Here is a 24,317-nt window from a genome sequence, read left to right on the forward strand (position 1 = left end):
TATTTTTTCTTTTGTTATTCACAAACTTTATCATTTCTCAGCATAATACAAAACAGTAGAGTTTTCAATCATTTCCGGAAAATACTTCAAAAATAGCACTTGTCTCTGAAATGTATGTTTTCAGTTTTCCTCATCATCATGTGGATGTGTTGATGTCCACCATCATGAACAGCATGAATCTGTTTTCAGAGAGGTCACTGAACAGTATCGTTAGCATCATCTTTCAGTCACCTATATTCTGCTATGTTGAATCTTGTATATTTATCTGGACGATGTAGGAAGTGAGGGGTGTATGGGGGCGGCATGTTTTTTCAATATGAAGGAAAACAATGGAGCTGGTGATATTGAGCTGGGACCACCTGTGAAGGTCATTTCAAAGTGGAAAACCCCCCACTGTGATAATAAACAGAATAATAGTTTGTCACATTGCTCCTGAAATAGATCGACTTCTTGTCAGTGGCCCCTCTTCCTGTTATCTCATGCTTGTTTTTGTCTGAACCTCCATGAGGTAAAAAAAAATATATATATTGGTTTTGTTTCCCTTCATGTGTTCTCATCTTTTAACCAGAATGTCTTTGCTCATTTAGTCTTGAAATATAAGACACGTCTGTTTTTACATATCTTGGCCACGGTAGCTTGAATTCCAGCGGATTTCAGCCATTGTGTCTGCAGGATACTGTAGTGGTGTCTATATCTGCTGTATTTTGGTCTAATGTGACATGGACAGATTTTATAAGAAAGGCATGACTCCTTAACACTCATCCCTTTGTCTGCAAGTGAAAGCACTTCCACATCTCACTTTACTCCCCTGAAACCAAACAGCACGCTTCATCATTTCTCAGTTTCCCACCATTTCTTTTCTGTCCCGTGTGTCCTTGTAGCTCATCATTTGTCTCCATTTCTCGTCTCGTTGCCTCCTATATATGCCGTTGTCCTGTTTTGCCAAAAGGCGATACGGGGATGATTTGCTTGATACTTCTTTTGTCTGAAACTTGAGCGAGAGGGAGTCCAATGCCAGTGTGCTACCCCCCCACCCATCATTCCTCAGCGGTGCTTACTTTTGACTTTGAGCGCAGTATCAGGTTAAGCTTGGAGTGCCCACACAGCTACATGGCTCTTCCCCCAGGGGTGAGTGGATAAAGCAGCCAGCGAGGTCTCAACTTGCAGGGGAGTTTGTATTGTTTTGTGCTATAGTGGGAAACTCGGTTGGGAGCAGCAGGTTAGAGCCACGGGGAAGTTAGGATTAAACTGCACTCATCCCAAGCACAAAACACAGGGAGAACAATGCTTTTAACCCTCCGGAGGAGAAGGCCAAATACCATCCACCCAGCTCAGCCGAGTGAGACCTACTGGTTTCCTGAGTCTGGCCTGGAAAACAGAAGCATTGGGATTTGAAGTGGAAGGACTTTCTCTCCTACAACCCCCTGCATTTATGGACCCCCGGGGCTATTGGCAGGGCTAAGGTGGGGCTGGAAATGGTTAAGCATAATGGAGACAGTGTTAGGCCTCAGGGCCCCCAAACTCTGCAGCTCTAACAGTCGGAAACACAGGAGAAGTGCTGGGACTCTTCAAACTGCCAGTCCATCAGCGCTGAGGCCTTAGCAGTCGGAGCAAGTAGGTGTGAAGAATGTGGTCCTTAATGTCAAAAGGATGTCACAATGTTGAATATTTTCAGTTTTTCGCACGTACAGTTTTTTCCATGTCTAAAACATTTGCAGGTGGTTTATCCTGATAATTTGCAACAAGAGCTTCAAGTTGATCTGTGTCTGTATCTGAATTCATGAAAGATTTAAGCAGGAAGCCATCAGTTCAAGTGTGTTTCAAGAGGCACCATAAACTGAGGGTCTTTAGAGAGGGCCGACCTTTGCCAAATCCATCAGTCTACTCTTCCTCTTGTTTGGCATTATTATCAAACCATGAACTAACAATAAATTATGTTCCCTCCTTGTTGCTGGTATCATATTAAGATAGATCCATTCTTGTCAACAGACACCAGTCCAACATGGTGGAGGCACAGCTCTACTGCCATGCACTGATGTTGCCTTAAACAAAAAAAACAGGATTCACATTTTACCACTATAAGTTGTTTGGCAGTAGAAAATATTGGGTTGAGAAGAAAGAGATGAAACTGGTGCTTTTTGATAAATGGTTTCGGTCCAAAGTGGTAGAAAATTCCCTCTGTTGGAATTTGTTGCCTTCTGTTACTGTCAATATTTGTGGTCACATAACCTCCCTGATGGTGAATGAGAGTATGAAAGTATATAATTGTAAAAGGAAGTTGTTTTTCTTTATGCATTTTCTACATGAGTTTAACACTGAGAGTCAGGCCTGCTGGTAGAGGTCATGCAAGTCTGTATTTGTAGTTGTGGTTTCAGCACATAATCAGCAGGAGTGATTGTTGCCGTGCTGTTATCGCCCTGTAAGAACCCTGTGGCACTGGGGTGAAACTTATCTGTGTTTTGTAGCTGTTCCTCGGCCTCTTTAATCCCCAACTCAAACAGCATGGGCTGATATTGTATCTACGAGTTCAGAGATGCTGCACAGATGGACTCAAGCAGGTACAGATAAGAAAAAAACTTCTTTGGTGACAAACAGCACAAAACAATCTTTTCACAAGATGGTTATCCAGTGAAACCAACCTGGTCCATGGCAGCCCTGTCGGCCACCCACTTTGAACCCACACTGTGATATGTCAGATGGCCTTTGTTTTCCATCACCTTCTTAACCTTCATGGCATGGGCCCACTGCTGCAAGGGGTGTTATGGTCAATATGAGAAGATGAGGGACTGTTGACCTCCACCTCCCTCTCCAGATGCACAGCTGAGGAATTATCCGGCCCCTCCTACCAAAATGAGTGCTGCTCGACCTCACCACCCAAACCAGACTGACACCCAGTTACTCAGAGTGTATAAACAGATGTTTCCAAAGGGAAACCGTTGACCACTCAAACCAAGATCAAATAGAGGTGTGCATGTTTTTGTTCCTAGGTCCAGATGTGTTCATGTGTACAATGTTCTGGTGTATCCTACTTAAGTGCTAAAAATGTCTCCTAGAATAGTTGGAGTTGATTTTTCCCCACGCACCACTCTCCTCTCTGCTATGGAAGGTGTTATGAGTCCTCAACAACTCCACTGCTCTTGCAGGTGTGCTCCCTGTTGACTGTGAGCCTCTGTGCCTGTAAAACAGACGGGTTTCTACCCTATTATTCCTTTCCTCTCCATCTTTGTTTCCCACGCTCCCGTCCTGCTTCCCCTGGAGCTCAGTGTTGGGATTTCCTCACCTTCAAACATCCGTGTGTTTATGCTCCAGCGGTACTCCCCAGTAAGTTCATAAATTAGCGAATATGCCGCAGAGATATTACTCCCACACTATGATATCATGAACTACAACCACAACTGACAAGAGAACAATGGATAAAATGATGGACTGTGACCATGCAGGAGAAATTTATTTGTCTTTTGACCTCAAATGTCATGTTAAATAAATGTATGGATGATGTTTAGTCCGTCAGCAAAGAGGTAAAAGATCAGAAAGGTCCTGAAAGCTGAAAGGAGTTGTTTATGTTTTTGTTGTTGAAACTAACATATTCAAGACATTTCTTCTAGTGTCTTAAGTGAAATTCAGGTGTTATTTCAGCGCAGGGATCAAAATTTACCAGCCCCGCCCAGAATGAACTGTGGGTTAGAAAATATATATGCTCAGTAGAAGCAGGCCTTTCCCCTGTGCATGTTAAACATCTGTCTCCATGTGCCTGTTGATGGGCCTTATGCATTCGTGGCCTTGAAGTGGCCAGATGGTCGTAGCTGCTCCCTCTGCGGGATTCAAACTGAGCTTCTCTGATTGCACAGAGAAGTAAACGTATAACAGCAAAGACATCCCGGGATCTTTTGAGACATCTCTGAAAGATTGAAAGTGAAGGATATACGGTCTACATACAGATGTTGCATTCAGGTATTCTCTACTTGTCTACATATTTATTTTGCAACCTGGATTTCACTATACACTGAGCTGTCTCATTACTTTCCGCAACTGGAAACCCCATAATCTACAATCGGAGCCAAACATTCCATCTGTCCATCCCTTGCCTCCATCTTTTTCCATATGTCTGCTGTTTGCCGGCATCTCTTTCCACGGGGGCTTTTAAAGAGTGAACCCTGCTTAGCCTCTTCAGGGTGGCTGCTGGTCTGTGGACTGACGTAACGTGTGCAGGCACAGCTTGAAAACACGTGAAGATAAAAACCTCATTGAGATATCCAAGGCATGTCCGGGATTCATGTGTTGACACAAGCCAAAATAAAGCATTTGGTTTCTGTAGTATGAAATCAGTTCCTTCCTGACTTAGTCCTAGCTGCTTTATACTACTTTGGCACAATATCCAGGTCACATATGTATCAACACAAAAGTGGTACGTGTTATGGTTATCTCACTCCTGCAATTTGTTTTACATTATCAAGATAAGTGTATAAACTTCACGCTCCATACTGTGCTCACTCTGTTCCAATGGTGCTTTACTTGCTTGTAAATTTGGCACATTACACTCTATAATTTTACCAGTATAAAGAGAATTTTTCAAGTTTTAGTGATGGGACATGGACGTTAATTTACAGTATGCTGAAAGATAGTTGCAGCATTTTGTTCAGTGATGCCAAAAACTGTTGTGCACTGAAGTTTTATGTTAAAAATTAGGGGGAAAAAATAATAAATTATTATCTTGCACGAGTTTTAAAAAGTTGTATCTACTTTTTCAGTACTGTTCAGGGACAGCACAGTTTGATTTGTGGTCTGATTTGATGACCAGTCCTAGCTGATGGAAATATCACTGTCACTTTTTCCATTAAAACTCAACTCGTGTCAAACCAGTTAAGACAGATCTCTCAAACAAAGTCTCTAGGAGAATAAAGGACTTAAACAACTTAAAACTAAAGACAAATGTTTTCATGCGGTGTCAATTTTGTCATGCTTTTATAGAACAGACTTCAAAAGAAAACTACAGATTTTAGTTTTTACTCCAAACTACTTTTTCTGTTTTTCTTCTGCATTGTAGCTAAATTATTAACTATGCCTCTTACCAAAACCTTTATCTTCCCATTATCATTTTCAACCTGCTTTACTTCCAGCCCTGCTTCGTCCCTCCTTCTTCAGATCTACATGACACCACTGAAGCTGTGTAACAGGAAAGATGAATGACCAGCAGTCTTCAGCCAGATTCCCTATCAGGGTCTTTGTCGAATGTGTGTGAATGATTCCTTTGGCTGGCATGTGTCTGCATACATATGTGCAGATGTGTGTTGTTGCGATTAGGACTGTTGAGGATCTTTTCTCCTCGGTCTCGTCTGATCCTCTTGTCTTTGATCTGAGGGGCCTGTGCTATGTCGGAGCTCCCAAGGCTGCCAAGAGAAATCTCCCAGAGCATCTTCGCTCCGGCTTCAGCGGCCCTGCTGGCCTTCCATTAATCTGTAAGATTGTATGTGTTTGTGTCTGATTTGCGTCGGCACCTCCAAGAGATAAACAAGATAAAGCTCAAAGTTTGCATACACTTTAGCCAAATGCATACACTCAGTTTCTCAGAGTTCAGATTCCCTCGATTTGTTCAAGTAACCCTACTACATCACTTTGGTGTTGTGAAAAGTGTAATATGTGACACTTTCGCATTCAAAAACTCTAACATAACAAAGCCCAGGATATTCATTGTATTATATGAAATCTTTCAGAAGTTAAAGTTTTTTTCAGTGTCATATGCTCCTGACTCTTAGCAATGCATTTTTGTCCTCTGTAGGGTTTAATTTAGTTTAGTTTATTTCAAATATGCAGCAAAACAAAATAATCTTACTTAGTCCTTTTAAATGAAGCAGATTATAAGAAAACAAAACAAACAAAAAGCAAAAACCTATACATATACATGAAAACAAAGTATGACTTCATTTGCATATTCTAAAAGAGGATAAGAGTTTCATATTTTTAACTTAAAAAACAAAAACGCTGTCCACTTCAAAGGACATTCCATAAAAAAATATTAAAAATGTACTGTTGCAATGAAACTGTTGCATCGCGCTGTTTCTAATCAAGGCAATTATTAATATAAAAAAGCCAAAACTGTTATTTTCCTGGCTCTCAGAAGAATATGACATTTCTAACACTGTTTCTTGCTTTTACATTAGAATGAAATAACAATGTGAGTAACTTTTGACATCTAATTTTAATACACCATCTATTTGAACATGATTTCTTCCTGAGTCACATTCAGAATGTCTTTCATTGGTGATGGTGGTGAAAACAACTCCCATGATCCCATGCCACCACATAGCATTTGTAACAGCATATTTTCTTATTATTATTATTTTGTTGAAGAGGCCACTACCAGCAGAACAAAAGTTGATTTGCATTTTCCAGTTACAGAAGTCATAGAGAATATTTTCAACTGCAGCTTTTACTTATTTTATTACATTCTCGGAAGATTTCAAGTTTATATGCTCTTACCTTTTATCAGTAGAATAACCGCAACATGATGCTCTACCCTTGTGCTAGTACACCCTCCTTCCTTATACATAAAGAACACTGATCACTGTCTTATCTGACCTATGACAATTCCTCCAAAAGATCTGCATCTCAGTGCTCATTTTGTTCCACGTTGATGTAGATTTTTCTTCCTTTCATGAACAGTCTTTCACTTTTTGCTGTTGATGGAGAGAATTGTGTTTCATGATGGTTTCATGACAGATGCATGGTCCTGATGTTTGTATTTATGTTTATTTTTTGTCCAGATGAACATGCTATCCTCATACATTTCAACAAGGCTTGTGGAAAGCTGTGTTTTTTCCCTCAAGAACTTGGCTTACGATGACAAGCAAAAGGATACTGGGTCTGAAGGGAGGCCATAAAATACGCTCCACCTGATTCCCAATAATGACTAGAAGCCAATTTGAAAGTCATGACATCAATTTCCTGAGACTTCAATTGCTGTTTAAAGACACAGTGAACCAGTGATTGTAAGAATTTTCCCCTCTGAGAGTAATGTAAACTAGGTAATCCAACCGTGGAAATATACTAAAGTGAAATAGATTATGAAAATAAGTTGAATGAATTTATTTAACCCAGAAAGACCCAGTGCTACATTTATGCCAGTCCCCAAATGCATTTTCTCTCTATTTAACCATTCTTAAGTCATTTATCACTATTTATTATGATATTATGAATTTATTTGACCCAGAAAGACCCAGTGCTACATTTATGGCAGTTCCCAAATGCATTTTTCTCCCTATTTAACCTTCCTTAAGTCATTTATCACTATTTATTATGATATTATGAATTTATTTAACTCAGAAAGACCCAGTGCTACATTTATGGCAGTTTCCAAATGCATTTTTCTCTTTATTTAAGTCATTTATCACCATTTATTATGACATTGTCCTCTGTATTTTGTGTTTTTTCAGTTAAAATCAAGTGTTTTCCTGTATTTAATTCACTAATCATGTAGATGTTCACAAAAGCTCAGATTAAAGTTGAGGGTTATTATGTCAGAAACAGAAAATTTAAGAAAAAATGATTTTTTTCAGCAAATATACCAATAACTGAACATAAACCTCCATTCTCTGTCATTGATCCAACTCCATGGGTTTACTGGTTAATCAATGTTGTAGAAGATGATGGTGTTTCCTCGTTCACTACGGAGCCTCTGAACATCTGAATGGGTCCATATCTGATGACCATGAAAAAGATGACAAACTGCATTTTATACCAATTACTTACATGGATCGATAGGATTAGTGGAGCAACAGATATTAAACCGTTTAGATCAATGATGATGATTGATGATTGATAAATGATTTTGATCACCGGCGGATTTTTGGGTCTTTATGGGTTAAGATTTTGGTAAACATTACACATCAACCATATATGGAGTCTTGTTTGTTGCACTGTGAACAGTGCAACAAAAAGGGGAGTTGCCTGAAGTTTTTGCTGAGAAATGGTATTTGTGTGATATTCTAGACATTAAATGGGAGTCTTTGCCTGGCTTTAAAGGGCCCATTAACCACTTCACAAACAGTGAGAGGATGAGTCACCAGGATTTGTTGAAAATGGGGTGAAAGGAGACGTTTTATTAGGTTTGGAATACAGGCAGCTGCATTGTATGGGACTATTTTTGAACAGTTTTGTCTTAACTTCCATCAGAACTGATAAGAAAGGCCTCTTCCTCAAGCTTTCCACGCTGCGTTCAAGTGCCCGGCCTTTCTGCTTTTCTTCCTGTTTGAGTCTGCCCCTTTTTTTCCGTCTTCATATGGAACTCATTTGTCTCCCCTGTGTGAGTGAACACAAAAGTCAGACGAGCGCTGTAGCTGACTGCAGCGTTGGCTGGGGTGAAGCGCTGCTGCTGTAAGCAATCTCAGGATTCTCTGCTCCCATCAGCCAGAAAGGTAATCTGTAGGTGAGACGGTGAACCATCTGCTTTGTCAGTCAGTGAACCACGCATCCAGGCAGCGATCTAATATGACAGTCAGATGTTTGATGAAATGGGGATTTAACAGGATCTGCGAGTGTTGTGGTTCATGTAGTGGCAGCAGACAGATGAAGATGAGCAGCCGTGTGTGTTTTATTGCAATAAGTAAAGATGCAGTCCTTGTTTTGGCTGATAATAACATATTGGGTGATTGAAAGGTTGGAGAGAGCAATGAAAACAAAGTGAGAAGGTGAGAGAAACTGAGATTCAGAGAAATAGACAAAGAGAGAAAAAGACAGTGAGAGAGAGAGAGACCCTGTGCAGCTCCAACTTTTGTTATTTTAACCCAGATTCAGCACTGAAATATGGCCACCATGTGGACCCTTTCAAGAAGCGTGGCCCCCAAAATCATCCTAGCCAATCAGATTAGACATTGCAGCTCAGGAGGAGGGATGGTGGGGAGGGTCCAGGAGTCCGAGTCAGAAAGAGGCATTAAGTGTGTGAGCAGTGGAGGAGAGTCAGGGCACAGGAGCCTCATCTCCAGGAGAGCTGGACTATCCACAGACCAATGGAGACAGGTTGGACTGTTGGCTCATTTTAATTCTTTTAGATTGATCTTCTAGTTTAATCAACAGACACGTCACTTGTAGCGGAGGAGGTTTAATCGGCTGTGAAGATGATGTTTTTGGTCTCAGTTACAACCTTGCAGCGGTGTCACAGAGCTGCAGGATGCTGAGCAGATGTGCTGAAGTGTTAGGAAAGACTGGCTCGTTCGCTATGGAAAAGCTGACTATGGAGTCTTTTGTCATAAAATGCTAACACAGTCTGCAGTTTTCCTTAAATAATGACAAGGCTAAGAATGATCATGTCCTCTGAAGCATACACAGAGACTACAAAAGAGGCAGAGTATAATAATAATAGGCTAACTGTTAATTCTTTGTTGTGTTTTGATTTCTAATTAATTAAGTCACTGTTGATCTAATGCTTTTAATATCTAGAATTGTTCTCAGCTTTTTTGCAGTCTGTCTTAAGTAAAGTTGATATAAGACAAAAGTGTATGACCGGACCAGTATGTGTGCTTTACTGTGACCAATCATCTCCATTCCACTCTAGTAGCTGCAGGGACTTTTCATTCAAACAGATCCTCACTGATTATAAGTGCAGTCTTTGTTTCAGATTGCTTTTCTCTTGGGTCACATAAGGCAATAGAGGTGTTGGCTGGAAACGCCACAATCCCAACATGTTCCTCGTTGGATAATATTTAACAGAGCAATTCCACCCAGCTGTCATAGTTCATCCTATAAGCAGGTTGTAGACGTTCACCTGACCTGGTTTTAGCACTTTCTCCACACATACCTTCTGCTTAGACTAACTTCCCCTTTAACCCCTCATTCAACTCTAAACAAACGCTCTCCATGGCAACGCTTTACTCTAGTCATGGCATGTCCATAGATATGCAGATTGTTTCCTGTCAGTGGCGGTGTGGAAAGGCGTTTCCTGCTGTTTTGTTGATGTGATAAGGGAAAGGCTGAGTGGACGCTTTGAACAGGAATTGTGGATTTTAGTGTGCACGTTTGCATACGTGTAAACAAATGCTGTGTTGCGTCTCTGACCTTGAACAGACCACCAATCATTTGTTAGCCCCGTGTTTCAGTTTGACTTTCAATTAAACAAGTTAGTCTGCACAGATACCGGAGGTCATGAAGCCTCTAGTTCACAGTTTTGGGGAGCATGTGCCAGGTTGCGGGGAGTCTTGTAAGTGTGTGCGCACATGGGGGTTAGTGTTGGGGGGTCAGTGGGGGAGTAGATGCAGTCTGAGGGCTATAAACTCTTCTGTGTATGTAAACTGAGCCTGAAATAATCCTCAGTCTCCCTCTGGGTTACTCATAGAGCATAAAAGACATCATAAATCCACCTCAAGCCTCACATATACAGACTACCGTGCTCCACTCTATCTTGGGAAACTTCTGTTCACGTTAACGGCTCAAATCTGTGTCTGGGAACAGCGAGCAGACGTCTGGGCATATGTCGTGACAAATTCCACATTCATTAATAGAATCATACTCGTCCAGACTTGTCAGAGACACATTCAGGCCGACATTAGACAAATTAGGATCTGGTAGGTACTGTGTAACAAGCATGCACATGATTCAAAGATACTCGACTCAAGCTGCCCCTGCCAGGTCGAAGGTTAAACGTCCAAGTCTTCAAAGCACTTCATTTACCTCCATAGTAATCTCCCCAGATGGTTCAAATTGTTTCAGGTCCAAAGTGTTTTCTAACAATATTCCTGTCAGTGAGGAATTAGTCTTTGCAACTGGCCAACAAATGTTTGACCCTAAAACACAGAGCTGCATCTCATACCTCCCCCCCCAAAAAAAGAAAAACGTTAAACCGTCAAACATCAGACTCATCAAAAGGCCGTTGGGATTTCCATCAACGGTCTTTGTGAGAGGGGGGAGAGGTTTTTTTCCGAAAGTCGGCATCTGTTCCTGCATCTGCTCATGGTGAGGCAATGAGAGCGTTTGTGATTCATAAAATTAATTTTGGTCCAAATCCACAGGGGCGGCTGTCTGTGCCTGCTCTTATGATCTCATCTGTTTTACACAGTCCAAACATACAGTACAAAAACTCTTACACACACATACACAAAAACACACATCACCCTGCAAAACTGTACAGATCTGGGTCATTTTTTTCTGTTGGAAAAGAAAAGAAGGGAGGGAAAAAAAATTGTTGATATCTCAACAGGATGACAAAGATCAAAGTTTGTGTAATACTTGTGCACACACACACTGAGTCCCTCTTACTGGGATGTGACCACAAGGGGACAACTGTGCGTCTTGCCCTTTGCTGTAAGAGCACCATGGGGGCCGAGTGAGTGATGGAAACCTCGCAGGGCGGGCGGCACACGTGTCAACGCTGGCCCCAAGCTCCCTCTGCTGCCCTGCCAAACACTGGTTGGAGAATGACTAACAGACTCCCAGGAGGCAGAAGGGAAACCGGGGCACAAGAAGGACTCAACAAAAAGAAACAACTGTCAACTCTGGCTTTGAGATGTGTTTATAACATGAACACAAAGGCATAATCTGTCTTGCAAGCTTCGTTGTTAATTGTAAACCTGTTAATGTCTATAACAGATTAGACCGCAAACCTTTTTACTTACAATCAATGCCTGAACTGAAATCACCCTAAGATACAATAAGTGATAAGAGGACCAAAGGTGATAATCTTCGATAATCTATATATTTTACTTATGGGATCTTAAAATCCTGTCATTAGGGAAAAGTGTAATGTGGTTACTTCTTACAAAACATCTCAATCGAAACGAGAAAATTACAGTATTTTCAATATTTGTGTTTGAACAAAATAGGCCATTGCAGTTCAGAGCATTGTAAGATATTGTTGAAGCTCATCTAGGCTGCGATAGAAAAAAAATAAAAGGATGTTGGTGGTATTTTAAAAGAGAATATACTAAAATGTTTAAAACTAGCTAGAAAATAATTGAGCTTTAAGGTATTTTAACAGGTAACTGGTTAGAAAATGCACTAGTCTGTCCATTTTTTCTTGCTTTTCAGACTTAAAAGTAGGCGTATATGAAACTTAGCGGCTCATGAAAATGCAATGGTGAAAGTTTTCTTATACTGGACTTGATTTACACTCAACCATTAACTAGGTTATAAAACTATCATCCCAAATATAAAATCAGGCTGATAGTGTTAGCTGTTGAAGCTAATGCTAACTAGCATATTAGCCTAGCTATCAGTGAAAGGTGTTGCTTATGGAGCCTGTTTTCAGTAAACTCTGTTTTTAATTTCTTGTCAATTGTTAGCCAACACAATTGATGAATAAGAAAGTCATGGTAAAACATCAGGGAATACAGTTTGCTAATAGAGGTTAGCTCATCAGTACAGGTTTAGTGGTTACTTTTTGCTAGTAGCGTATCTGATATTTGTGTTGGATATAGCCCACATAGCCCAAACTGATTAGAAATCATCAAGAAACACAGCTGAGTGGCACTGTTTTCAGAACTATCATATGTACGGTTCATGTACTTGTACCCATCTGTCTCAGCTTTTATGGACTGGTTTGTTACTGGATTCAGATTTTTTGTCCCCCAGTATCACAAGATAATTGGAATCCAGTTTTGTGCTCTGTCAGATTCAGCAAGACGTGTTTATTTATTTTCATAGATTCACACTATCTGCTGTTTCATTGTCGTAGTGTTACTGACTCTGCAGGGTGGATGTCATCAGGGTTATCAACGGTCCTATAACAGCAGGACGGCCGTTGGTGTTATCAACCGTTAGCCTGACCCCAGGTCAGCTGTGTGGGCTGCTTGATGAGAGGCCTCAGGCTTGTTTTTCTCTCTGTCTACATCCGCTTCTCATTCTGCTTTTTCCAAGTCTATTTTAACCCTCCCATCTCCATCTCCACCTTCACCTCAACAGCACATATATGGAGGCAGATAAGTAATAGGCTACAGTTGTATTTTATGTTATATATTATCATCAGTTTTTATAGTCTCAGCCATGGAGATTCACAGGGAGTAGTGCACAAGTGTCCAAATCTTTAAATGCTCTCCAAACAGAAGAGGCTAACTTAAAACAAACATATCCCTTCACAACTCATTAGACCCTCTCCTGAAGAAATACACCCTTCCTCCTCTCTCTGCGACTCCTCCACACTCTCCTGATCCTCCAAACTTCTGCTTTTCCAAGTATAACAGATTAGAAACAGGAGATGCAACAGAGCACTGCACTTCCTTAAACAAAACTGAAATTACTGATCATCCTAGAACTTCTTTTATACATGCAATTACATTTTATAGTTACAATTAAGGGACTCACCCTGTTGTTCTGTCCCTCTGCTTTTCTTTTATCTCTTAGGTGTGTCTGATGTGACGCCAGCGGGCTGGCTTGGGGAACACAACTTCAATACGATGTAGACACCAAAAACCAGACAGAGTAAGAGTCTAAAGAGAGAAGGAGGGTAAGTTAGAGGAGGAGGAAGGACAGCTGTGCCGCACAACACCACAAGAAGATAAGAAGTGAAAGAGAAGCAGAGGGAAGCTGACTGAATTATTGACCTTCTGTGTACAGTGGTGTCATCTAGCCTTTCTTTCCAGCTGTTGTGAATCACTCTGAAAGCTTCAACGGAGAACGACCGCAACCTTCTTTCTCGCCACTTTTTGAGGGCCTTTTACCCAACCTTCCACACTGCAACAACTTTAGAAAACTTGACCAGAAGCACATCCAGCTGCCGTCAGTATGTGCCATGTCATTGTCACCTGCCGCTCCATGCTGTGGACTCTGTTGAGTATTGTTGCTGCGTTTGGAGAGCTCATTGCCTTCATGAGCACTGACTGGCTGGTTGGATTCCCCCGCACTCCAGATGCTGTCTTTAGCCCCCATGGGGCCACCACAGCAGGAGAGGCCTACAGGCCCACCTTAGGTATCTACGGCCGCTGTATAAAACTGCCCCACCTGCACCGTGGAATTCTGTGTGGCCCGTACGCGGTCCACTTCGGGGAGATTGCCAGCGGGTTCTGGCAGGCTACATCTATCTTCCTGGCTGCAGGGATCCTTCTGCTGTGTGCTGTGGCATTCATTTCCGTCTTCACAATGTGCTTCCAAAGCATCATGAAGAAGAGCATCTTTAACGTCTGTGGACTGCTGCAAGGGATAGCAGGTGAGCTGTGCACATAACCAATGTGTTACTTGTTTCACACAGACAAATCGTAAAACTAACTTTGTTCATCTAAGCCTTATTGTTTCATTTCATTCCTGTGGTATCCACCGTTCATCAAGGTAAATGAAAAGTTAGGCTTTCAGTTAAACACATTCATTAAGAGTACCACAACTCCCACTGCCTGAATTATGTGTCTGACTCTGTGGAGCCTTCAGTGAACTTTTCCCTAAGGAGCCAGAGGTTTTTCAAAGACAGGGGAGCTTGTTTCCATTCTCAGTTCTGAGCAACTGCCATCCAAATATTTACCTTCATCCAGTCACAACCTTCCTGACAGCTGATTGGCCGAAATTCTAGTTCACCACGCATGCGTATCTTGGGGGTGGGGGTGTGTGTGCATTCTGTGTCTATGGTTCTGTGTCTGACGCCAAATCTCAGGCCACTCTGACTAGCTGTGGTGAGTTATGGAAGGGAGGAGGTCATGAGCTCAGACTAGTTGAACCTCCTCTTTTTTTCACAGACTGTCGCTCACAACTCTCTGGTGGTTATGGCTGTCCTCCTCCATGGCTGTTTATTTGGTGGAGGCTCAAACAGCAGAGGTGGGCGTCTGGTGAAGGACAAGTTAAACTATAACCAGCGCTGTAACACTCAATATTTATACCAAGTACGAGAAAGGGCAGATGAGGACGGAACATTTTTATTATTGCCTATAAATTGTTTTCAACATCATGTTCTATAATCAGTTAGTAGGTCAAAATGTTAGAAAAACAAAATGCCCCTTGAATGTTACTCTGTAGGAAGGTATTGTGGAGTGTGACCAGGTTGCCAATTTGCCATAAACTTTTCAGTGGCATCTTTCAAGTCAACATGTGGTGCATTTTTAAGTAACAAGTTTTTTAGGAGGCATTTACAGTTCCCAACAAGCACATAAAGAAATGCAGTTCGTTCCCAGCTTGTGTGTGTACCTCCAACACATCTGACCCAGACACCACTGAAAGGCTCATGTTTACCTTTGATTTAAAGTGCTGGGAGTCTGGGCGAAGGTAATGAAAGTGGGGAAATACACTGCTGAGACTGCTCATTGTGGAGAGGTTGAGGATGTGGAAGAGGAAGAGGAAAGGGGGCGAGAGGAGCTTCAAACAGACAAGGAGGCGGGTGCGTTTCCTTCAGGCCTCCTGAAACTAACGGCCGCTAACCCTTTGCTCATCTTGACTGCAGGAAGAGATAAGAGCAAACGTGCTGCCTGTCCGACTTCTGACAGTGTCACTGCGGATGTTTCATCGGGCTTCAGATTATTCCAGACGTCCATCAATCAGTCTGTTTATGTGTCTGTCCTTCCATCACTATCACTGGTGATATCAACATTATTTCCACAAAGTGCGCCCACCCTCTGGTAATGAGAAAACTGGAGCCAGACGGCAGATGTTTGGGGAAGTGATTGACCTCAGATGAGAAGATTGCGATGCTGTTGCCAGAGATGGTCACGTCATTGCACTGGAGTGGCCCCAAACCCCATTAACCTAATCTTCACATATAGTGATGTCACTTGTACTTTTACTTTATAGCCTCTTGTCCCTCTTGACACACTTTCTGAGGCTGCAGTGTCTTAGATGCCATTAAAATGACATTTGACATGAGTCTTAGCTCAGGTGGTTAAAAGATTTCAGTCGAAGGTGAATGCATTCACTCCGCTTTACGTAAGTGAATGGGTAAAACAGACCGTCTGCTGTTGAGGGTCACTTGGGTAAACTCTGTCCTGCAGGCGCACTTTTAGAAGGCCCTTAAAGTCGCCTTGTGCACTGGTTAGACTACTTGTAGCTGAATTCTTTTACTTTTATTGAAATACCTTTTCCAGTCATCATCACTCATGACGAACTCGGCAGAAAAGAATTAAGAGACAAGACGGTAAACAAAGTCAGCAGTAAAAACATCCTCAGTTCTTGTGTCTTAGGTAATAAAAGCACACAACACCTATCATAAACTTTCCTTTCAGTCATGAGTCACGGGCCAGTAACACAGGCTGACCATGACTAAACGCTGTGTTGTAATTGGAGAAAAGGAAACGCTGCATTGCCAGGAACTTCAGGAGTATTAATGCTAGATGATGAATCTGACATAAATAGAAAAGTGTTGAGTCTTACTGATAAAAAAAAAAATGTGATTCTCGTAAACTGAATAGCTTTTCCTGGTTATCAGTATTGATGTTGGAGGATTTTATTGGCTGTTTCTAAAACAGAATAAGATCAACAATAAAGTGCTGAGAAGAAATACACTGATTAAAAAGGGAAATATATAGAAATTTAATGTTACATTTGTTTTCAGTGGTGTAAATCAGGAAGAGAAGCAGTGACTTTTCAGGTTTATCTCCAAAATCACATGATCCCATAATGCATCCTCCTCCTTTTGTGATAAACACTAACATCCTTCAATTCCTGGTTCCACTCTGTTAAACAGGCTTTTTTGTTGTACGTTTGAGGTTTTATAGCCCATGTGAGATAACCTTGATGCCATCGATATGACATCAACAGGATAATTTTGCCCAAAGCTCCCTTTAATCCACACAAAACATTACACAGCTGTTTTCACAGCCATAACAGCTCAAACAACATAATCCCTTGTTTTCCACACTTCATGTCTGCACACCTTAATCCTACTATGACAAGCACATATTATCAAGTTTACAAAGGTGCAACATTTACAAAAGTATGTAATTACAGAAATACTGGAGATCTCCTTTATTTCAGATTAAGCCTTTTATACAGAATTATGCACGTTTGTGTTTTGCAGAGGCTCTGCTTGAGTGATGCTGTACTATATATCTGTCGCAGAGGTCATAAAACTTCACACAAAGTCTGAGATTCACAAATGGACGGTGTGGAACAGACATGAGTGAAGGGAGGCTCAGTTAAAAAGCATAGTAATTGGGGATGGGTAGGCTGAAGTCTGAAACAACTGGACAAAAAGGGGACTGAAACCAGCTCTAACTTCAGAGGCTTCCTGATCTATGATAATGGTTATTTTTAACCTGACATACAGCAGTCTCAGTTAACATTATATTAGATACACATTGGAGATATACCGATTAGTTAGTTGGTCTTGTTAATCACTGATGATAGTATCAGCAGAATGTGGTGCAGATGACTAATGTTAGGCCTCTAAATTGGAAATACAGACTTTGATGGAACACAATAAAAATTATTACTACTATAGATTTATTACCCAGAAACAGTTATCCGGTTTCTGATAAAGTGAAAGACAGTTCATGCATATTATGTTTTCAGTGTCAGTATTATTTTGGAGGATCAGTGGGAATATGATCAGCCAATGAATCAGCTTTTCCCTGCTCAAGACTTTTTTTCATTACCCCGTCCCCCAAAGGGGAGGCAAGGGGTATTGTTTTTGGTTCTGTTTGTTTCTTTGTTTGTTTGTTAACACTTTAGCAGCAAAACTATTGATGAATTCTTACCAAATTGGGTTTATAGATTGACAGTGACCCAGAATAGATGTCATTACATTTTGGGAAAAGTAGGTCAAAGGTCAAATATTTTTTTAAATGAATTTTGCAATCTTTTTTTCTCCCATGTACTTATAATGGGTGAAATTTCACATGTCTATAAAAACATCAATTTTGTTTCAATTTACTTCAAATTTGGCACATGTGTAGAGGCAACTGATATGCTGACATCAGCACATGCATTGACACAATCACATCAGCTGGGTCGATGCCAAAATAAGCTACAATACATGTGAGGGGCAGGGTTTTTTGTTTGTTGGGTTTGTTATATATAAATCCACTATCAGTCAACCTGTAGTACACACAGAAAATAGTAATGCTAATATTTGATCTGAGTTACTACTGAATATAAGCTAAGATACTGGATGTTTGCCCTCCCATCTGTTCCTAACTCAATGCAGTGTGAGTTAATAGAGAAAATTCTTATTCATGTGCACATGTCTGATTTAATTGCCCTTGTCCTGCCAGTATTTTCTTTTGCCCTCTTTTGTCTTTGTGTGGTTCCCAGAGGTTGACCCAATCTGCCTTTTTAATTTTTTCTTCCTGGAAAGAAGAAGAAGCGAGGCCAGATTTCTTGGAGCAGATCGGAGCCCTGCTGTGCTGTGTTACAGGGTGGAGGCAGTGGGATCAGAGGTTACAGTGGGAGGAGGGGAGGCACCTATCAGAGGTGGATTGATGGTGGAGAATTGACAGTTTGGAGGTTAACATAGACAAGAGCCAGAGCAGAGGGAATAGTGAGGCTGGAAGGGTGGAGTGCAGTGGGATATTAGGTTAGAAGGTCCAGCTTCATGTGTGTGTACGTGTGTGGAGGGGGGGTCTTAGAAGGGGCTGAGAATTAAAACCATACCTTCAATCCATCAGTGGAGCCGGTCTGGACGTCAGGGCAGTGCAGCAACATGTGGAAAGAATTTATGACCTAGTTTTCATTTCCTTGTTTAATACAATATCGGGTGCTTTAAGAGCGAGAGAATGGGAGGAGAAAGACAGGAAGTAGAAAGAGAAAGAGAGAGAGATTAGGAGAAAATGAAAGGAGAGGGGCACTTGTTTTTATGAAGGTGCAGGACCTGCCTGTTAAAGGGAAGCTTGTTGGACGAAGACATTAAGGCTGGAACTCCCCTTTATTATAATGGTACACTCATTATCTGTAATGTTGTTATTGCAAATGTTTCCTTATAAGATTTGATTGGTGGCAGGCCTGTCATCGGTTCACTTCCATGGGAGACCTAATGAGATTAAATTACATGAAGCTTTTGTTTTAGAGGATGAACTGTATATGTTTGACAGAATCACCCTTGTTCAAAGTGCATGTGTGTCAAGAATAGTTAAAGATGTTGAAGCCCACTCAACAAAGTAGTGGAAGTAGGTCACAGTATCTCAGGAAGTGACCCTGTCCTTCCACCGAGAAGCAGGATGTCGGAGAAGCAGAGCATGACTGGGTCATTTGGAAGGTCTTCAGCTACCTTTTCCTGTTGTTGTCCACACTTTCTGACCTGACAAGTTTCAGGTTTACGTGCCTCTTTCCGGCATCGGCAGTTGCCATAGTGAATATCTTTTTGTGATCATCTTCAGACAGTCATCAGGAAATAATTTCTGCCTAGTGTAACATTTTTCAGTCCTGATGGGATGTGTTGAATCATGGAAGGATGGCATTTTGACAGGAAATGTTTTGTAGCAAATAATGGGAATATTTGCTGAAATCAAGCAGCAGTCATCGATAACAAACTGGAGAATTCAAGTGTGGTGTGCTTGCATCTGTAATATGTAATATTTCCACATTAAAATATCTAAAAAAGGATGATATCAGGTTTGTTCATGTTTATTGATATCAGATGCTTATAATACTCACATTCAGGTAATTGTATTCAGTTTAAGAGGCTGTTTTGTTTTATCGTCGCTAACACTCAGCAGTTAGTCTAACATTAGTTGACCCTTTTCAATAAAATGACACAACAAATTGGAAACCTTAATATGTTACATACACGATGCCTTCGATGCTTCAGATAGATTTTCATTGACAACGGAATAATAATAATAACAATAATAATAATAATAATAATAATAATGATAATAACAGCTCTCATGATTACATGCTACCATATTTTCATCTTTTTATTTTGAATAACATCAACCTGTCCAAGGACTACAGGTGGAAATAAGCTTCAGCTATAAATTGGCACCGACATCTTTCCTCTTGACTGTCTATAGGTCAATGTATTTTCACGCACTGTCCCCATCCAGGAGGCAAAATGAGAGTTGTGTTTTTGTTAACTCAGACTGAGTGGTTTATATCCACAGGAGAACTTTTCACGAAGTTCGCCATGTTGAGCTGCCATGTTCCCAAAATAGTTCTGAATCTTCATCTTCGTTCTTGTTTTATAGCACTGGGGTTCCAAAGGGATTTATCTTTACCTTCTCTGACAAATCAAATACTATATTATACAATATTAGTGTGGAGATTTTCATGTTTTTGCAGCCACCGTAGAGGAGGATGAAGGATATTCTGTTGGTTGTGATGTGCCATTTTACCACTAGATGTCAGTAAATACCACACATTTTTAAAATGCTTTTTCGGGTTTAGGGATACACTCTGTATTTTTAGAATCACTGAATGTTTGTTTACAAAACTCTACAGCGAATCTTAAAACCACTAGTATGTTATGAGCCCTGGAGCCTCTCGACTCTTCTCTGTGAAAACTGTATTTATAAAAAGATATTATCACACCTCTTAACAATGGTTTTCCTTGTTTCCCTGTTTCCAGGTCTGTTTCTGATCCTTGGGCTCATGCTGTACCCTGCTGGCTGGGGTTCAGACAAGGTTCAGCTGTACTGCGGTCCTGACGCGGCTCCGTATCGGGCCGGCCTCTGCTCCATGGGCTGGGCTTTCTACACTGCCATGGGGGGCACAGTGCTCACTTTCATCTGCGCCGTCTTCTCCGCTCAGGCCGAAATCGCCACCTCCAGCGACAAGGTTCAGGAGGAGATCGAGGAGGGCAAGAGCCTGATCTGCCTCCTCTGAGGGCTCACCTTGTGTCGTCCTGTCTGGAAAAGAAAAGATGAAGAAGATAGCAAGAGAGGAAGGGATAGATTGACACCTGCCCTTCTGCCTTGTCCCATGAGGCACCTGTGTTGTTTACCACTAAGACTGACTCTTTTTGTTCCTGTTTTGTGTTTATGTGGGAGAAATCTCCAAGTGCCAATTGTTTTTTTCAGTGCGTCCTTGTCTTTCTGCCACTAGAGGTGCTGTGTCTGTGTTATTGTATTCATGTTAACCATGTGGATGCCCAGAGAGGCTTTGTCTGTCACCACATGTTCTGTAAATAAGTGTGATTATATATTATATTGTACATAGTTATAGTTGCAGAATGATGGTCAGCGTGATCCAGGCTGGGCTGATGAAGTCACTCTTGCCTTAAAACACTGGTGTTTTTGTTTTTCACCAGATCCCAACCAGCAAACCTGGATCTTTCCTCCTTTTGCCACGTGTGAGTAATAACTCAACAAGGGAACCACTACTCAGTCAGAATAAACTACTCACAGAATAAACGGCTTAGTTCAGAGTGGATGTCCTTTAATGCTTACAGAATGTACTGTCTTTTAATGACTAATGTGTTTGCAGACCCTTGAAATGTATCGACGGAAATGATTCTTCACACGGACTGCACAAGAACAAGCGAATCGAGCTGTGTGGTGCATTTTGTTTGTTCTCTATTTTTTAAAAATCTTAATATGAAGTGAGCTTAATCCTAGCCTAAGCTAAAAGACGACCTGTGAAGGGTCTCTGTCTGGTCCTCATTTAGCAGAATTCCTTGTATCTGTGCACAAATACATGGACTGAACGGCGAGGACACGTGTATGAAGTATTGCTGTTATTATTAGTAATGTCTGGTTTCAGGGAGAGTCCTCCAGCCAGAGAACTGGGGTCTGTCTTGTCATAGATAGTGTCCTGTCTATTCCAGTTTGTTTCTGCCAAACGAAAAATAAAGAGAAGGGAAAAATACGGTTTTGGTTTCAGTTTGTATGCAGCGAAAAAGGAGGGGGAGATGAAGCAAGTGGAGAAGCCAGCTTGGTGCTGAGACCTCAGTTTGGGTCTTGAGGTGGGGGTGGATACGTTTTCCAGCCAGTGGGTGATCAGTTTTTCCACTGATGCAGAACTCAACTCTCCATGTGTGTGCTTCTGCCTGTGGCTCATTTTTAAAAATCAACCATTATACATTTCCTATCTTCAACATTTGTTTGTGCTTCTTTTCCGCAGCTGTCAAACCAGTTGCTGTAACTTAGTGAACTACCTGTGAGTGAGTGTGTGCTATCGTGTAACGGCGAGTCCCTTCCCAGATGTTCCTCCCTCCATGTGGACTACAGAGAAGCCTCTGGCACAACCCTGTGGCTCCCTCTCTACACCAGAGCACTCAAACTAAACACAGCGCTTGATGACTTCCAGATTAGGCACATGACAAATCATGCAATCTGAAGAGTGAAGCAGAAATTCTGGCCTGTTTCAGTGCCAGAAGTTTTTAGTTTTGCCCTATTTTCCTTTCTTAGAAGCAGTCAGAGAGGACACGAATAAGGAAATACAAACTGACTTTGCTTCCTTTTACACCTGACAAAGAAAGAATGTATTTTACATAGTGACAGGCAATAACTCAGCAGATTTATAATCCAAAAAATAGGCTCCAGTCTTTAATCTTGTACAAGATGAATGTTCAATATGGCACTATTTGACCTCTAAATACAACTGTAGAGCAGAACTTATCAATATTCAGCTCAATCATCTCCAAAGCAAAACTCCAAGGCACTCTCTTAAAGCATTAAATTGCATTTTAATGGTTAAAGAGGGTGCCTTGGAGTTTTCTTCCTGTTTGTCTCGACTTTATGAATCCCTTTTTCCAAAGAGCACCTTCAATAAACTCTTTTGTGAGTCTGAGAAGCATTCCTTCCCAGGATTTTTTAAACTTGACTATATTTGATGTCAGGTGCTCATAGTTAGTCATTAGTATGAATGTTGTAGCTCTGGACAGCAGGTGTCTGGTTGATAGATACCGGATGCAAAACCAAAGCTGACATTCCTTCCCTCGGTGCCTTTGAGTATTGTGTTTTTTAGGCCTGTGTAGACGTAACAACTTTCACATACATTTTGTCTAGTGGCTGTATTACTGGGCTCCTAGAGTCATGACAAACCTGGAAAAGCCATGAAATTAAGTAAAACATCAAAAGTTTTGGAAACTCACAGAACTATTTTGTCTGTAGTGAAATTCACAAAACAAAAGTGCAAGTAGGGGGTTGACCTCAAGGTTTTCCCTCAGTTAGTGGAGTTAAAGGGCACTTTAATTGTCTTTTTTGTTGTTATTTGACTAAAAATAATGCATTTTTGCTGAATTTTAGATGACGTTTTTAAAGCTTTTAGAGAATAGCTCAAAGAAAAGAGACACAAATTGGTCTAATGAAAACAATATTTCCAATTTTTGAACAGTAGTTGACCCACACTTGTACAAGTATAGTTCCACAAAGTAAAACAATGCCTACAAATCTCAGGTTTTCAGATTCTGGTTCTTCTGATGTTGCCTTCAAGTCCGATAGGCAAAGAAACCCCTGGCTGTAATGTTAAAATCATGATGGTTGAATATCAGTCCCTGCATTATTCTATGACACGCAAAAACCTGACAGACTTTGTCATCCTCTGTATCTGTGAAGCTGTTTCTGCTGCAGAAGTCAATGTAACTTCATGTATTTGGAATGTTTGAGATGAAAATGAAAATAAGCTGCAATTAGGGAATGAAAAATGTTGCAATAATATATAAGCCCACTCAGTTTAACTTAGTTTAGTTTATTTGTCTCAAACTTTGAGGTAAAAAAAAAAAAATAATAAGAAAAGCAAGAAATCAATTACATATTATTATGAAGATCCTTAATTGTCAGTACATTTTGCCACACACTGAAATTCAACCTTTTAACCCATCTCTAGATCATGCAGAAACACACCACAAACCAGGAGCAGCAGGTGCCCAGGGAGCAAATGGGTGGTTACGTGCCTTGCTCAAGGGCACATCAGCCAACGACTTTTTCTGCCAATCTGTGGAATTGAACCAGCGACCCCTCAGTCACAAGCCAACTCTCCAACCCTCTTGGCCACAGCTGCTCCATATGCACCCATTAACATCATTAATCACAGAAAAGTAACAAAATACAATAATTTTTTTTTTTAACATAAACTTCTCTTCAAGTATTTCAAAGTTGTAAATTGCCATGGAAATGATCAGTTCACATCTCTTGTACATTACCTATTGACCATTTCTACCTGCTAACAAACTGCATTTCTTCATATCTTCATCTCCTGCTGCTGTAAAGTCAGTAGTGAAGCCTCTTTCCCACCACAGTTTATTGGGTCAGTTAACGCCCACACTCACATCCCCCCGCCTCTACCCAGCACTGTTTCCTCTGTTGCCCAGTGCTGCGAGTTTTCACCTACATCGGTACTTGAAGCATCTGAGCAGAATGAACGGAGGCAGCTGTAAGAGGAGCAGCTGAGGGGAGGACCTGCAGCTGCCTGTGCACAGAGTGAACAGGCAGGGTGAAGGCTGGAGCTGTTTTCACACACACCTCCAGAATGTATGAGGAGGCATTAGTGGAGAGGAGCCCTTGAGCCTGAGAGAGGCTGTTAGTCCTCCTTTGTGCCCCTTCCCCTGT

General features: G+C 41.1%; 1 protein-coding gene across 2 annotated transcripts in view; it reads left to right on the forward strand.

The window, feature by feature from the left end:
* The window catches only part of lhfpl2a (LHFPL tetraspan subfamily member 2a), a 36,736-nt gene extending 15,563 nt beyond the window's left edge, over positions 1-21,173 (forward strand). The window contains exons 1-3 of one of the 2 annotated variants that reach the window (XM_030150929.1): positions 8,937-9,012; positions 13,324-14,125; positions 20,396-20,652. In XM_030150929.1, coding sequence (XP_030006789.1) covers positions 13,705-14,125; positions 20,396-20,652 — 678 coding nt within the window. In that variant the 5' untranslated portion in view covers positions 8,937-9,012; positions 13,324-13,704. Of the gene's footprint in view, positions 1-8,936; positions 9,013-13,323; positions 14,126-20,395 lie in introns of those variants that run through there. The other variant, XM_030150928.1, reaches the window with a different exon arrangement.
* The last annotated feature ends 3,144 nt before the right edge of the window (positions 21,174-24,317 follow it).

The sequence above is a fragment of the Sphaeramia orbicularis genome, chromosome 12 (assembly GCF_902148855.1).
Source record: "Sphaeramia orbicularis chromosome 12, fSphaOr1.1, whole genome shotgun sequence".
Classification (NCBI taxonomy): Eukaryota; Metazoa; Chordata; class Actinopteri; order Kurtiformes; family Apogonidae; genus Sphaeramia; species Sphaeramia orbicularis.